This window comes from Perna viridis, chromosome 6 (genome assembly GCF_037379345.1).
Source record: "Perna viridis isolate PV_CMFRI_1.1 ecotype Kerala chromosome 6, ASM3737934v1, whole genome shotgun sequence".
Classification (NCBI taxonomy): Eukaryota; Metazoa; Mollusca; class Bivalvia; order Mytilida; family Mytilidae; genus Perna; species Perna viridis.
In genome coordinates, this window is record NC_142450.1 from 2865982 (window position 1) to 2883551 (window position 17570).

At 33.6% G+C, this 17570-nt stretch overlaps 1 protein-coding gene across 2 annotated transcripts in view; it reads left to right on the forward strand.

Annotated features, from left to right (window-relative positions):
- Positions 1-3467, forward strand: part of LOC148613217 (organic cation transporter protein-like) — a 56598-nt gene extending 53131 nt beyond the window's left edge. For both annotated transcript variants that reach the window (XM_088586453.1, XM_088586452.1), the window contains exon 10: positions 782-3467. In XM_088586453.1, coding sequence (XP_088442579.1) covers positions 782-884 — 103 coding nt within the window. In that variant the 3' untranslated portion in view covers positions 885-3467. The remainder of the gene's footprint in view (positions 1-781) is intronic.
- The last annotated feature ends 14103 nt before the right edge of the window (positions 3468-17570 follow it).

Here is a 17570-nt window from a genome sequence, read left to right on the forward strand (position 1 = left end):
ATAACGCAGACTTGATTTTTTTATGAACAACTCGGCGGGTGTTTCTAGAAAAGCATCGGCGCACCTGGTCCATGCTCCCAGTATTTAGTGGAGTCCGAGTTGCTCATTTGCTTTTGTTACTTTGTATGTATGATTTTAGTTACTTTACGTTCTTTGTTATGTATTTCTGTTTTCCATGTCTGGTCTTTGTCCCTGGATTACATTCTTTTGATTACTGTAATAACCTTGATTACTCTTTCTTCCAATCGACAATACTGTAAATAGTAAAAATCCGATTACTTGTATACTTAAAAGTTTACCTTAGATCCTACAGTTTCGGATATAATGTAAATCAAGATAAAGTCTGCGCTGCTGCATGTAGTGAAAGATCGAAAACATTATTTCATATAAGAGAAACATACACCATCATAATTGGTTATGACATGGCCATGTGGTATTCATTAATCACACGGTATTGCTCTCTTCTGATTCTTCAATGAAATTAACACAGTAGTGGCTTACATGTATGCATATAATATTACCGATAAATAGATTGACCTTTTGGAAGTGATATAACCTTCAACATTGAAAATACCCTCGCTGCGGCTAAGGGCATTATCTACGTTTCATGCATAATCACTGACAGTCAAATTATCGTGATGGTAATGCCCTCTATATAAATCTAAGTGTTGAGGGCAAATGCGGATCAAGGGGTGAAAAGGGTTGACACCTTCCTTTTTATTGTAGAATTTGTCTTTTTCATGTGCAAATAATAAAACATATCTGACATTATAAATTTTAGAAAACGTGAAGTGAATGGATTGCGTAAAGATGACGAAATTGGACAAGACAAACGTGTTGAACAAAAATTATTGGAAACACTCTCTGATGACACGAAGTTGTAGTTTTCGTACTGGTGATTTTTGGAGAGGAGAAACAGTGCACAACATACTCTTGCAGGGAATAGCGTTTTCACCCCCCCACACACACACACACACGCACACACACACGCACATGCACACACACACTTTGAATACAAATCTTACTTATAAGAGCGATTCTATGTAACCACCAAAGAATCCACAAATTAATGAAAAATGACATCTCTTAGAATTTTCTCATTTTCCTATTAAATATTCCGTTTGGAATAGAAAAGACTGAGCAGTATAATGATTTTTTTAAATATTTTATGTTACCATTGCAACAATATTACGGTTTTTTCCATTTATATTGGCAAAATTTGCAGAAAAAACACAGTTTTTGCAATATTTTATTACTTTATTCTGTTCAAATAACTGAATGAATCATTAAAATGATAATTTCAATGAAAACATATATGTTTAAATATAAAATGTAGGGACATTCACAGTGTTCATAATTATAAAAATTACTGAAATAGGCAAAGTCCAAAAACTGGAATTTCTTAATTGGGCATTTTACGATTTTTTGCTGAAATTGCAACTTTTAAAAATTTCACCTACAAAAAATGCAACTGAGAAATCTCTGGAAATTTCTGCCAAATATAAAGTTGGTCCTATAGATCAAAATACTACAAAATTGGCTCGGGTATTGTTTCCGTTTAATAGTAACAGGTTTTGAAAATTGGGCAATTTCGCCCCTTTTGAAAAAAAAATGTATTTAACCAGTTCACCATCGTATTTGGTTACATTTTTGGAATGCAAAAATTTTTGCATTTTGTCTGGCTTTAAGTTTTAGGTCTTGCATATAGCATATAAGAGTCTACTATAAGTTTAGTTTTTTGTGTAAAATCGCTATTTTTGTCGAAAAAACACAGATTTTTCAGAAATAATGGTTATAAAATTATAAAAAATCAAAAAATAACACTGGGAAGATTAAAAAGAAAACATTATACTTTCGTTTGGTTATATTGCACTTGTATATTGTATAATTATGGTATGTTGAATCATGTATTTGGGTTTTTTTTTGTTTTTACATGTATCTTTTTCAAACAAAATCAAGTTTATTCTTTATTTTTATTTTTATTTTTTTATGACAGTGAGGCAGATCAGAATATCTTCATGTAGGGGATGACCATTTGATTCTTAAGGGGGCTGGCATTTTGTTTTAATAAGAAAATATATATTCAGTAATCATGGTAATTGCTACAATGTTTTCGGTCTGACATTTATTTCTGGCAAAATTTATTTTTCTTTTTCTGTTTACAGGTTAAAAAGAAAGAATCTGGACAACATTGAGAGTATTTAATTTTTTGATATTCTACTGCAGGCCACATTATTTATTTTCCGAGAATATTTATTTCTAAAATTTGCCATTGCCAGCCTCCTCCCTCAAAAAATTGATCTACACACCACATGTGCCGATGTGTTGTTTAGTAGTCATGTTCAGCTGTTTGGTTATCTGACCAGTCCATCTTAAAACTTTATCTGGGGCTGCAAAAACATAGCTCATATGGTCCGTTGATTTTTTGTGATAATTACAGAAAGGTCTATCTGATCTATAATTACTAAATTAGTACATGTAAACTTGGACCCTCTATCGGTCTTATTACTCCCAGATGCATGTGTTTAATGCTAATGTTTAAGATACCTTTGATATAATATTGAAATGACATAGCTAAAACTACTTACGAGTTCCAACAGGAAGAACAATGCGGTAGTTATCTCGAATGGTGACAACATTTTCAAACGTCAAAATTCGGTCCTCTTTCCGTTTCGATCGTTTCGTGGGTAGAATGCTACATGCAGACGCAACATTAGCTTCAGGATGTGTGTTTAGATGCTGGGGTATTTCGCAATATAACCTTCTGCTTCGCTTGTTATTTCTTTGCAAGATATTTGCGAAATGTGATGTACAAATTTTCAAAGGACTTTCAAACAAATTTTCAGGCAAAATTCCACATTCAGTAAATATTATTTTAATGTCTTCCTCAGAATGCCTTTTCAATGTAATAAAATCCCCTGAACACACTAAAAAATCAACAAGATAGTTAAAATTACAAGTCATTCTATTTTGTAAACAAACATCTTCTTCAAAAAGCAGACGACTTTTTATAGCCTCCTTTTTAGGGAGTGAACTAGATGAAAGGAAAGATAACTCTAATTTGAAACCTATGACTAGGCAATAAACATAGGATAAGATTTAGATATGCTGTACTCTAAAATGTTAGAAAAATACATTCTTTATTAAATTTATCAATAAATATGAAAAAGGGGTGAGTTTAGAGTTTAAGTGATGCTTTGTGGCATTTACCAGAGATAACCAGCATGCCAATGGTGTCACACTACACCATCTGATTTTTTGCAATATCTTTTTTATTTAAAAAAATACCCATTCTGATTTTTTAAGATTACTTTTTACGCATATTAAATATTGTAAAAACAAGATATCAGGAATTTCCTTCGTCGCTATATGAAATAAAACATGTTTCAACTTAGTATGATTTCGACTCTAAATGCCATTGAAAGTGATACACGGACAGTCTTAATAAAGAAATATAAATTAATAAAGCCATTGTATTCCTTTCGTTACTTAGTTAATTATATCAAGATCATAATTGAATACCAAAATAATGGCAGATAAACAGATTTGGATGTTTTTTTTTATTGAACAATACAGATATAACAAATTTGACCAAATATGTGAAGACCATACAGAATTAATGCTGTTGCTATGGTGACACGATTTTTTTTATAGCAAAGCATGCCATTTTTTAAACATTCATATGATACACTAAAAAGTCTGAGTCCCTTATTACAACAACAATAAAGAAACCGAATATTAATTACTTAAATGTACAAACTAAGGAATACTAGCAGTTATTAAACTGACATGCCATCTCCTACAAAAAGTTATGTCCCCTTGGTATGTGAAATCAACCTAAATTTTTCCCATGCAGAGTTTAGAATCACATAACATTAGAAGTCATACAATAAGGACGCAACCCAAGTCATGCCAAAAACTGCTTTTAATGTAGTATTTTAATTCTTATGTATTCTTAAGACCCTATGAGCGAATTGTTGTTAACCCCCCAAAAAATGCGTACTTAACGATTTGACAATATCTATACTGTATGCGTTGCGAATGAACTTATTTACAGGTTTAGATAGCTTATTGGGTGAGTATCGATCTTTATGTGCTTTGGGTAGAATAGTACCGTAAAACAAAGGGTGAGAGATACCTGCGTGAATTAATCCTTTACAAGTACATGTACCTCTGTGTTCGACAGTGAGTTCCTCGTATCTGGTAAAAACAATTTTGAATGGTTTTACGTGCCTGTGATATCAAGCACCTTGATGTAGTAATTTCTCGGTTATATAAAGATTCCTTTCATTAAATTCCGAAGCATTGTTATATACAAGAGCAACTCGAACCAATTGTGATATGTAAACCCCATATGATGGAGACAAGGAGAAGTCAACATATATAAACGGATAGTTGACAATAGGGAATGAAAAATCATCACTTTTCATCACTTGATTTTACCATTATCGATATGAGTACTAAGATCAAGACATTCTTTATTATCAATATTTGTTATATCCAAATATCTGTTATTGATTTTTTCTCTAAATGTTTTTTGGAAGGGTCTTTATTTATTCTAGCCATAGATTGTGATTTGTAAAAATCATCACTTTTCATCACTTGATTTTACCATTATCGATATGAGTACTAAGATCAAGACATTCTTTATTATCAATATTTGTTATATCCAAATATCTGTTATTGATTTTTCTCTAAATGTTTTTGGAAGGGTCTTTATTTATTCTAGCCATAGATTGTGATTTGTAACAGTACAGAATGAACAATTGATTAATTGATTGTTTGTTGGGGTTTAACGCCCCAGCAGCAATGTTGTGCCCATAGAAATTCCAATAACTTGACGATAAACTGTTTCGCCAAAGCGTATAAAATAATGTCTAACAGGAGTTCAACTGCTATAAGCATATGAAAAAAAGTTCAATTAACGTAGTTTTTTAGTTTTTTTTTGTTTTTTTTTTTTGTTGTTGTTGTTGTTTTTTTTTTTTTTTTGTTTTTTTTTTTATTTTCGTTACTATATATGATTTTAAAGAATGCGAACGAATATATATACACAACCTGATCCCATTTTCAGAAGCATTGTTACAAGAATTTATAACTGATTTGTTATGGTATTGAATGAACTATTAAGTAAAATAGAAAGTCTAATTGTTGAGCAATGACTTAAATAGAACAAATAGGACATGAATCTATGTTAAAAAGGTGCTTTGTGATGTTTAGGAAGTCAGTACGTAACTTCTATGTCACTAGGCTCAGCTTGTAAAGAGGCAACGACGGGTTTGTGTTTGTTCACTTTCTGAAAATTTAGTCAGTTGGAATGTTGGTGAATTCGTTATTTCTTTTTGTAGCATTTAAATATAAAATTTAAAATAACTATAATATTATTTGCAGCTTTATCAGCAGAAAAAAAGAACGAACTCGTTGCGGATCGAGTTCTTTCAATTTGTGAACGGTTTTGATGTTGTTTGAGGAGTAAACAGTTCCACAAAATGTTTAATTCGGTATGACCAGCAATTTTCACTTTAGTAGTGTGAAATATGGTTGCCGCTAAACTCATATAACAGCAGCTCAACAATCATAGTTATTGTCACTGGCTACTATATGGAATGGTGTAACCAGCAGCACGCACTGCAATAGTGGTGGGTTATGATGTATCATCAAACGATGCAGCAGTTTATATATCCCTTGTCATCCTAAGTTTATTCCCTAACTATTTTAATGCCAAATGTATGTAAACTTATTTAAACCCCGATACTATCTGTTCAATACTTTAAACAAAAACGACTTAACCGTTATGTGGTTAGGCTAAAGTGACGCATTGTAACTGACTGAGAGCTTTAAACATGATGGGGAGAAAGCTCAGAAATTACATACTTCAATTTTGGATCAAAATTAGTTTTTATTTCTTAATACAAATCTAATAATGTAATATATGAAAATAATCAAATTCTAGAATAAAAAAGATAAGTAGTAAAATTGACGCTTTGTCAAATGCCCCTTTTTAGGAAAATCTTAAGTGTGTGTGTGTGTGTGTGTGTGTGTGTGTGTGTGTGTGTGTGGAGGGGGTGGTTCTTCTTTTATCGAGTTTCCGAAAATAAACGCAAATGAACGTGGTATTTCTGCTCAAATCCACAAATGCAAAAAATTATTAGTCATATCTTAAAATCACCTCAGGTTCAAAATTATTCGTTTAAATGTCATGAGTATATTCTAACCACAAACCTCATCTGGTGCACGACTAGGCAACGCTTATTTACCTACAATGTACACCTACAATGCATTGCCACATCACTCCAAATCCAAGACCCGGGAAGAGCCTTTTTCAAGATTTTCAAGAGGCGTGATAACAAAATATTAAAAAGACGTGAATTGAATACAAACATAACACAGGATGCAGCTTTCTAAAATTAAAGACAACTTTGTTTAACACAGCATATATACGCTAAAATTTGAATGAACATATTCGAAAATGCGATAAATAACTGAACTGATAAAAATTAAAAGCACGGTAGGAGCGCTTGGACCCAATATCAGATTAGACCTGTCGCAACGAACATTAAAACTTCATGTAGATATTTGCAAATGACCTTTGAGAATGTACATGTACATCCATGCATCTGATGGACGGTGTGGCAAAGTAATTCATCAAATAACAACGCTACTGTAGCTTTGACATAAATTCGGTCAATATTTAATTAGAAAGAAATGTTGGAATACACGAAACTCAGATGACAGGATTTTATACACAAAAATGCGTGAAAATTGAACAAAATCCGAGCGATAGCAGATTCCGTCATTTATTTTTATTCTTCTATGACAAGTTCCTTCATTTTTTTTTTAAATACACGCAGTCTATGCATCTCACGAAATTATTACTTTTTACAATGGCTGTGGTCTAGAGAGCTTTTAAGCGCGTCATATTAGAATCTTTATTTCCGTTTGATATCTAAACAGTGTTTCCAACTTTGCCAGATCGCATTAGGGAATGGAATGCTTTGCTACATTTATTACAAACAAAAGTCTCTTTAGACACAGTGCTTCTGGTGCTTATACCAGCATATTAAAAGCCTCTCTGTCAACGCCAAAGTAAATCATAATGTTGAACACCGATAGTTTTATTCGAATATATTCCAAAATCTGAAATTTTCATTACTTGGTACTCCAAAATTTTAGCATTTGGTACTCAATGCTCATATCAGAGAGTATTCAGTATTTGCAGCTCAAATTTTGCTTTACTCAGTACTCGAGGTGGTAGGGGGGTTACACAAAAAGTCGTAATTGTGAAATTGATCGTAAATCATGACGTCACAATGCTATTTTAGTTTATGACGTCATTACTTCCGATCAATTTTACACTTACGACTTTTTGTGAAACTGACGCCCTCAGTTTGGCCGATTTTCACAACAAATTTTCTTGCATTGAATTCCAGACTACATTGAAAAAAAGTCCTACAATGTACGTGTGTATTGTACCTCCGGTTAATTTGCTTTATTTAGCATTGCCCAACCCTGGGAAGAATAAAGTTGTAGAATACCTTCCCAATGTACATGTGTATTGTACCTCCGGTTAATATGCTTTATTTAGCATTGCCCAACCCTGGGAAGAATAAAGTTGTAGAATGCCTGCCTAATTAGACGCACCGCTATGGAAAAATATTAATACCCATAAATTTTTCTTAATGATTGAAATTTTAGCCAATTCCCATCGAACTAACATTTAAAACAAAAACATTTACAAATCTGATAGTAGAAAATGATTCTGGAATGAATACCTACGTCATTTCCGACGTTCGTTAAGTGAAAACCTACTATTTTTAAAAATGTTCATGGTCGATAAAAATAGAATTCGACAAAAAGTGGTTAAAAAAAGAAGAATGCAAATTATTTGTCAATAAATTAAAACATAAAATGAAGTATTCCTCTGTTTGAATTAAAATATGTTGGGCCAGTCTAATAAGCATGTGCGTCTAAATACCCTACAAGGTTGCAGATGTACACAAATCTGAAATGTACTGCAGTGCAGGATTAAAGATTTAGATAAACAAAATAAGCTCACTGAGATAATATTCTAAGCAAAAAAGCAAAACAAGTTTATATATATATATATATATATAATTTTTCAGACCTTTCTATATATATATATATATATATATATATATATATATATAGAAAGGTCTGAAAAATTCCCAACGATGTTAGAACTGTGCAAATTTTTGGTCGTTCCCTCCGCGGGACTCGAACTCGTACCGCTGTGACATCTATGGCAACACCGCCTGCACATAGTCCAGCGCCCTAGACCACTCGACCAGCCAGGCTATATTAAAATATAGCTTTCGCTGGCCAGGTCATTCCTCCTCGTAGGATTAATCTAGGGCTGTAACTTAGTACACGATGTATGGTAATACGGGACAGTTTATTTAGATGTTATTATGTAGATGAACTCCGTGGTCATTTGTTTTCGCGTGGCTATAAATCAACAGATATAGATCGGGGATTTGAACGTGCTAACAAAATCAGCCGTAAAGATCTCCTCGAGTACAAACCTAAGAAAAAGAACAAAAGGGCCCCTTTTGTGCTTACATACCATCCAATCTTTGGGAAACTCTTGCAGTTACTGCATTCAAATTGGAAAGACATTCAAAAATATCCCAAGCTCTCCAAGCTCTTTCCGGGGGCCCCGGTCCGGGCATTCCGTAGACCCAGGAGCCTAAGAGATGCCCTAGTAAGAGCAGAGATTTCATCTCAGCCCAAACAAAATACAACGGGCCAGTGTCGACCATCTGGAGATAAGAGATGTAAGACCTGTACCCAGATGCTGCACACCAAAACTTTTAAAAGCTACTGCACTGGAAAGGAATTTGCCATTGTTTGCGACGTAACTTGCAAAACAGAAAATACCATATACCTTCTCCAGTGCCGATGTGGTATGCAGTACGTTGGCGAAACAGAACAACCTTTCAACAGGCGTATGAATGGTCATCGCAGTGACTACAAATGCAAACCAGACCTCCCTCTAAGTCGCCATCTTAGATCTGCCGGACACACCCAGGAGGATCTCCACAACATTGTTGTGACGATCATAGAACATAATAAAAACTGGTCAAAATGTAAAAGAGTATCTCGGGAAAGCTTTTGGATGAAGAAATTGCAAACAACTTCTCCAGATGGAATTAACGAGAAAACATAATTCATTTTTAGGTCTTGGTCTAAGGCTGGTACAGCACTACTTGCTATACATCAATACGCCGTACTACATTTGGACTTTTTATTTCTTTAAATTGTTTTCCACAATTAATTGTAACTTTGATACAAAGACTCTCTTTGTTATTTTCATTCAGGCTCCTCATCAGTTGCTTATGTGAGCCTTTGATAAAGGTACAATCACCCAGAGCGTCCGCGATTCAGCTTCTGAATCTGTTTTGATCTTGAACTTTGTGAGTTTTATGCTCGTTAAGTTTTGTGAGTTTTATGCTCATATAGTTTCATGAGTTTTATGCTGAGGAAGGATATCAGTTATCCGAAATATTCAATTTAAATTTTACTATCTTCTGGTGATGTTAAACATATTTAGACGTTTATTTAATTTATTGTTATGTTTCGCATCGTTTTTAACGATCCATCACCCCGTAAGAGTGATTGTTGACTATTATTTAGACGAATTTTTCAGACCTTTCTATACGTTTATATATCTTCCCTGTATCAAATTGATCCGATGGAGCAGTGTAGCAAATAGAGTCGTCACATTCTGAGACGTTGTATAATATTAATTTGTTGTGACATGCATCATTAATTTGATCCTCTATCCTATATGTTAACATCTAAATGAACTGTCCCGTACCACCATACATCATGTACTAAGTTACAGCCCTAGATTAATCCTACGAGGAGGAATGACCCGGCCAGCGAAAGCTATATATTTATATAGCCTAGCTGGTCGAGTGGTCTAGGGCGCTGGACTTTGTGCAGGCGGTGTTGCCATAGATGTCACAGCAGTACGAGTTCGAGTCCCGCGGAGGGAACGACCAAAAATTTGCATCGCAAATTTGACAGTTCTAACATCGTTGGGAATTTTTCAAACCTTTCTATACGTTTATATATCTTCCCTGTATCAATTTGATCCGATGGAGCAGTGTAGCAAATAGAGTCATCACATTCTGAGACGTTATATATATATATATGCTGTGTACACGTTGTAATATCATACAAATTATAATTTGTATGAAAATATTGTACAAATTATAATTTCTATGTTGCCTATGTACACATTATAATTTGTCCAAAATCCACTTGGACAAATTATAATTTATACTATATTTTAATTTATATTATAATCAACGTTGAATGATTAAACAAAATATATATAAATTTATCATTTCATAAAAAAATCAATAATACCAATTAAAGAGCCAATTAATACTTAATTAAAACTAAAGATCAGATACTTTAAATCAAATTTGATATATTTGAAATTAAAGATAAAAAGTACTCAAAATTACACTTTTTAAAATAAATGTAAAACAAAATGGATAGATTTAAAATATGGCATGCAAATTTCTCATTCTTATGTATGAATATATCTTGAATAAGCCAAATGAAATCAATAAAGTAAACGTTAATATAATGTTAGTAATATACCAATATATAATTATTGTTTTGTAACGCATAAAGATACTATGGTTAGAAGAAGACTTAGCCAATATAAAGAAAGTACTCATAACATATTGTAAGTAAATAATGAGTCTTAAGCCAATATTTTATGAGTCATTATTATACCATCTGATCAAAGAGGAATTCCCTCACCGACATTAGTATGTACCTCCACGCAACTTACAACTGAATGGAATAACATTCACACATACGACACTAAAACACAGGCATCATCACCATCAACACAATCACTTCCTCATCATCATCGTAACAAATATAATTGACCATTATCGTAACATCCCTCACACCATCACATTTAGACATATCCCCGCACATATAACAGAAATTTTAGTAACAGTAGGGGGAATATTTACCCATAAAACAGATTTTTATAAATAATTAATACAAAAACAGTTTTCTACGAACATAATATTTTGTACTAAAAGTGTATAACACGGAATCGTTTCCGTGCAATTTGCCTAGTTTCCGGACTGTTTTATGAACATACACACATAAAGTATCGAGTCTACCTTACGTGTTGATGAAAAGACGTAAAGTTTTGAGATTTATTTTTGTACATACAAATATCATACATATTTTTTGTTGCATTTGCCTTTATATGCTTGGACTTCAAATAAAACCTTCAAGATTTAACCATGAATCAGGGATTCTCAAACAAAAAATGCGACTCGGGGGTTCATGATAAGGCTGGATTTCGTAATACATTTGACAATACATAAACTGAGAAGTTTGAACTTTGCATGGAAGCATGTGCAAACATCTACATGCATGTTGTCACAACATTTAATGTCTTATGATGTTTAACTGTGCGCCAATCTGATGCTTGAAATACAATATCCTCTGTAATGGCGGATCCACACTAAAAAGAAGGGTACTAGCCGGGGTTCCTCAGAAAAGAAGGTGTGTGCTAGGATATTATTTACTATTTTGTCAATTTTACACATGAAAATGGCAAATTTCCAATAAAAAGGGGGAAGCCAATCCCATGCACTACACTCTGGATCGGCTGCTGCTCCAAACGGATTATACTAAACTTGGACTTTGTTTTCTATACTGAATGGTGCTAGATGTTTTGAAAGGATTGTCCATTATAAAAGCCAGACTTGATGTTCAGAGATGTGTCTGATGGTGTCAATGGTTTTTGAGTCATGTTGTTTGTCTTCCAAAGACACTTAAGACCAAGATAAAGCGAGTAAATGTTTTCAACCTTCCTATGTACTCGCATGAGACATTTCTTCTGTTACATAGCAAACACCACTCACAACAGTTACCTTTTGCTCTTCTACCTTCATCGTAAGACCTTCTCTTTATATTCAGGATAAGATACCATCACTGACCTGCCTGTCTTACCTACTAAAACAACCTGACTCACATCAATAACCTTTCCTGTCATGACTTACATAAAATACATTTCTTGACTGTCCTACATACAAAAGGGACCTGACTAACATAATTCATCTTTTTTTTTCTGTCATACATACCTTTAACTCCTCCTTCGTACGGTGTAAATTTGGCAAATATAGAAATCATCACATTTAATACATGTATCGTGTTAACTATTCAATTTTGGTTTGCTTTCTAAATATAATTCAGAAGAACACTCGAAGAAACCAGTCGTTCAGTGTCGTATATTCAAGTTGCCTATTTATTTTTAGACGCATAATGCACCATTTGATGTTAAACTAGAAATGAAAACCCTACGTGATAATCATGGGACATCCTCCTAAGTCAGGGTTTTGAGTCCACCCTCACTCCCTCAAACCCCTGACATCACTAATTCATATCTAGTGGGTATCGTCCAGCGCCATCTAGTGAGATACTTAAATTTAACCCGGATCCAAAATCCAATCAAATCACTCGTATCAAAACTCTTCTATGTAACTTACAAAATTGCTACACATATCGTCATGTTTTTAAGTAAAGACTCTAAACAGAAACTACAGTTATCATTTTCGCTCATATTACATCATATGTGACATAATACAACTTTCGGTAACTTTATCGGATCGTCCATTACCTTATATTATTGTTTACCTTTCCACGGACATTTTATGATAAATCGATTTTCATTGGCGTTTCGCATCCGGAGAAGCAACCAATCGGAATTGGCTGGACGATACCCGCTAAATAGAAATGAGTGATGTCAGGGGTTTGAGGGAGCGAGGGTGGACTCAAAACCCTTACTTGGGAGGATGATCATAGGATCGAAATATAAATAGTAATAATAAGTACTAATTGGAAAAGCAATCGGGTCACCTCAGTCTTTCTAGATACACAAAAGAAAAACCTCGGAGGCAATAGGCGGATGGAGGCTAAAAACCACTAATTCCACTTCCCATAGGCTTCTATGCTAATTTCACAATATTCAATGGCTTCTCTGGACTTTACCTTAACTTTAACCTGCAGATGACTATATATCAGCATGATTCTACATATGTCAGCTCACAATCCTCAGAATGGCATGTGGGGTTAGCAGACTTGCAGTGCAGTACTGGTCACCGGAAGTGAAGGGTCTATAAATAGCATGGAAAATCCCAGTGTTTTCACAAGATAGGGGTATATTTAAAATCATTATGAAGATTAGGCTTCACATCACAAGAAGCAAAATGCACCTATAAAATGTACAGAAATGTTTTTCCTTTCAGAAACTGTTTCAATTTTTTAAATAAGATGAAAACTTTTTTCACAGCACTATGAGGAACAGGGGTAATTTCTGCGTAGGACTATTTTTGCGTACGTTCCAAATGCTCATTGGTTGAATTGGTGGTCTGTAACCTGGATCTGTCCGGAATTTGACCGATCCGATTCTAAAATTATAGTTTAACTGGTTTATTATTAACATTACTTTGTTTCTTAGCTCATCGCTTCGCGCCCAAATTCTTGGATGAGTTGTTGTTCTTTATTTCTAGTACTACCCAACTATAAGTTTAGCGCCACCTGGTGGATATAACTATTTTAATTCGCGTATGACTACAATTCCGGCATTTTTTTCCAAGAAGAGGGTCACCTGTCTGCTTCTGAGGTTATTTTTAGTGTAGCGGAAATTGCCGATTGTTAGAAGAGCTGTCTTTAGATATTTCATGCAGGTAACAAAGGTTGCATAACCTGTAAAACCATCCTGATATATCACCGACTGTATCGTGTATTTTTATTACGGTTACCGCCCTGTGGCATCGGAAGCTCGGAGATGACAAATAAAAATTAAATTTTGCAAAGACGATAGCATAGGAATTTCGGTAATGCATTTCTCGGGGAATGTGTCAGTCTGTGGACTGGGGATATTGCTACTTGTAATTATCATTCTATATGGCTATCTTGGCCCCACAGATTTGTAGTTGCGCAAGCACCTTAACAGTGCATGGCTATTATTTCCTGCACCAGACATGATTGTTGAAATTATATTCTAAGATTTTGGCATTTATGTGAAAGTACGTGTCTCTAAATCTAGGTGCACTTTTACATGACACGTATATAAACAGGTGTCTATGGAATAACTTGTAGCACTTGAGCTAATAAACTTATCAACTGAAACACGTAGCTAGTTGAGAAGGACAAAAATCAAAAACTGGGAATGGCCTACTAGTTTGTCGTTATTATGCAGTACATCGAAGAGTTTTGTGTCATTCTGGGTGTTTCATGTAAACCGATATCGAATCTGAGTATTACGAAAACTGGCGCACTGCTAATATAAATCATGAATTATGGTGTGTATTTCTATTAATGTCCTTCGTAATCAGAATGGTTAATTTAAAAATAAAAATTAACTATAAACAGCAATAAACTTAATTTGCGTTTGAATAAGTTTGAATTCGGTCCTCGTACTTTCGGTGTATCCCATATTTTTTGTAATTTGACAATTATTTGAGGCGTAAAAATTGAAACGATCAATACAAATTGATTCGGTACAGGAGTACTTTGCCATGATTTAAAACTGCAAAGGACCAATTGTACAATAGTACCTCTAACAAATCAATCATGTTAAATAAAGGCAAAGCCAAAGGGGACAGAAAATGAGTATTTTCTAATACTAAAAAATGATTTTTTTAAATATTACAACTTCATTTTCTAATATTACAAATTAGATTTCATATATTAAAAAACAATTTTTTGATCTCAAAAAATAATTTTTTAATATCAAATATTAAAAAATGATCATTTGATATTACAAATTCATTTTTTAATATTACAAATAATTCTAATATCACAAAACTCATTTTTAATATTAAAAAATCGATTGAATTTCTAATATTAAAAACGATTTTTTAATATTAGAAATTGATTTTCTAATATTAGAAAAAGGATTTGTCGTATTCAGTTACGATTTTTTATTATTAGAAAATCATTTTGTAATATTAAAAAATGTGACTGATTTTGCGATATAGAAAAGTGATTTTTTTAATGTAACAAATTCTTCTTCTAATATTACATATTCAATTTGTAATATTACAAAATGTGTGATATTTATAATATTATTAAATCAGGAATTTGTAATATTACAAAATGAATTGTTAATATTACAAAATGAATTTCTAATATTAAAAAAAATATTTTCTAATATTAAAAATATGATTTTGTAATATTACAAATTAATTTTCTAATATTACACAATATTGATTTTTGTCCACATTGGCTTGTCATACGTTTTAATTCCTGATTATAATAGTCAATGTGCATAGCCTTACAAATTTCGACATCTAGTACTAAGACTAGTAGATTTGAGAGATGGTTTTAATGGGGGTTGTAACAAAGCCTAGTCAATAAAACATTTAGAGAGGATTGGATCAATGGTTTAGTTAAAGAAGAAATTATAGGTGTGCCAAACATTTGAAAAGGAGTAAATATGCTTTACAAATGGGAAAGTTTGTTTCTATCTATAAGAAGGCACACTAAAAGATTGCGATTGCATTAATTCTATAGATCCGGTAAAATTTTTCGGGTTTGACGCATTAATTTCCTTTATATCAACAAAACGAGGAATTCATAAAAAGTGTGTCATGTCTTATGCAGAGCTCCAATTAATTCTTAATACTACCTCCGAAGGTCGATGTTATTCTTACAATTCTCTGTTTATCCGTTTCTCTGTGGAACCACCCTTTCGCTAAAACACATTTTTTGTACCTCGTGATGAACAGGGACTCCATATACAGGTATATTAAATTAAGGCTTAATTGATATCATGTACTCCAATTTTTTATTTGCAATTATAACTGAATAATATCAAGAGGCAGAAGTTCTAATTATTTTTTACTGTTTCCTTGCATTAAAGATATTCATATGAACGCTGGTTTAAAGAGAGACCTATCGCCAAATCAAAAAGCTGCTCGTCGCATCCCTCTGGAGCAAGATATAATGTGTAATACAAGGAATCTTGGCAATTGAAAAATTCTCTGCCGCTTAAGCACGCAGTAACCGATCGTAATATGCCTCAGCGAACGAACGCTTTACAAAGCAATCGAGAACCACACCAATGATTTTCAGACCTATATATTTCTGGCTGAAACTAAGACACAATTAATTAGGATACTATAATACACTGTTTCGTTATGTGCAATGAAATCAACTGTAACTGATCACGAAGCGTTGTTCTGCTATTTTCTTCGGATGGACGCTGGACTTAGTGCAGGCGGTGCTGCCATAGATATCACAGCGGTACGAGTGCGAGTCCCGCGAAGTCACCAACCAAAAATTTGGTTCGCAAATTTAACATTTCTATCATCGTTGGGAAATTTTCAGATGCTTCTATGCTTACGTTATCTTCCCTGATTTTACACTTTCTTTATTTCCATTGTAACAAGGGACTTAAATCTTTTTTATCCTTATTTTTAATTGTGTAATATTTTTCCGTGGTTGCCAGATTTTAAAGGGGAGGGTTGTGATCACACAAAGTACTTTAACCCCGCCACTTTCCTCAAATCGATCAAAATTTTCAAGTTTCAAATTAGTGATATTTTTAAGTTCTGAACCAATCTTTAATTTATTTGTTTATGTTATTCGAGTATATATAGGGGCAAACCATTTCCAGTACAAACCATTCCCTGTACCTGTGTATAATGATGCATTGGCGGCAGCTACAGCCTACTCTTTGGTGTGAGGATTATCGTTCCTTGGGGAATAATGGGTGGTGACTTTGGGCTGACATTTTCAGATGGGATTGTCTCTTCGAAATATACACAATACTTGTTCTTGTTATATATGAGTTGTAAATGTTACATCTTTAACACAAATATAGCTAGGAAAGAAAACAAAATTAAAAGAAAACATTGTTTCACTGAAATGTAACTGGGGGAAATTATAAAATAGCCCAATTGTTCAGCGGTCTCTCTTGCGTCATCGCATTTTTTCAAGTATGACGTATTCATCTAATGCACCCGATTGACTGATGTACCTTGTAAATGGAGATAAACATAAATTAACACTTAGATTTTTATGCGACGCACGAACATCTGAACGAATTTCAATCCAAAGGGCATAACTTGGGATGTATTAATGTAGCGAATAGAGTCGTCACATTCTGAGACATATATATGTACATCAACGGACCAACTCGGTTAACCGACCAAGGAACCGCCTTCAAGTACTGCCTCTATCGGTTAATCGATCTATGGACCGCCTTCCAATACTGCCCTCCTCGTTTGACTGTTTTACGTCCATGTACTTGTATACAGGGAAAGATTGAAAACACTTGAAGTGAAGGTTGAGGGTATCATTGTAGCGATTAAATTGTTCTGTGGTACATATGTAACAAAAATCAGGAAAGTGGTTTTCAAATGAATTGCAGTTACAAATTCTTCTGTCATAACTAAAAAATCATGCATCAAATTAGCTGTGTAGGAGACACGATGTGTATATATAGACCATTCTAATGTACGTACGTATAAAACATCATTTTCGTAACGGCGTTACGT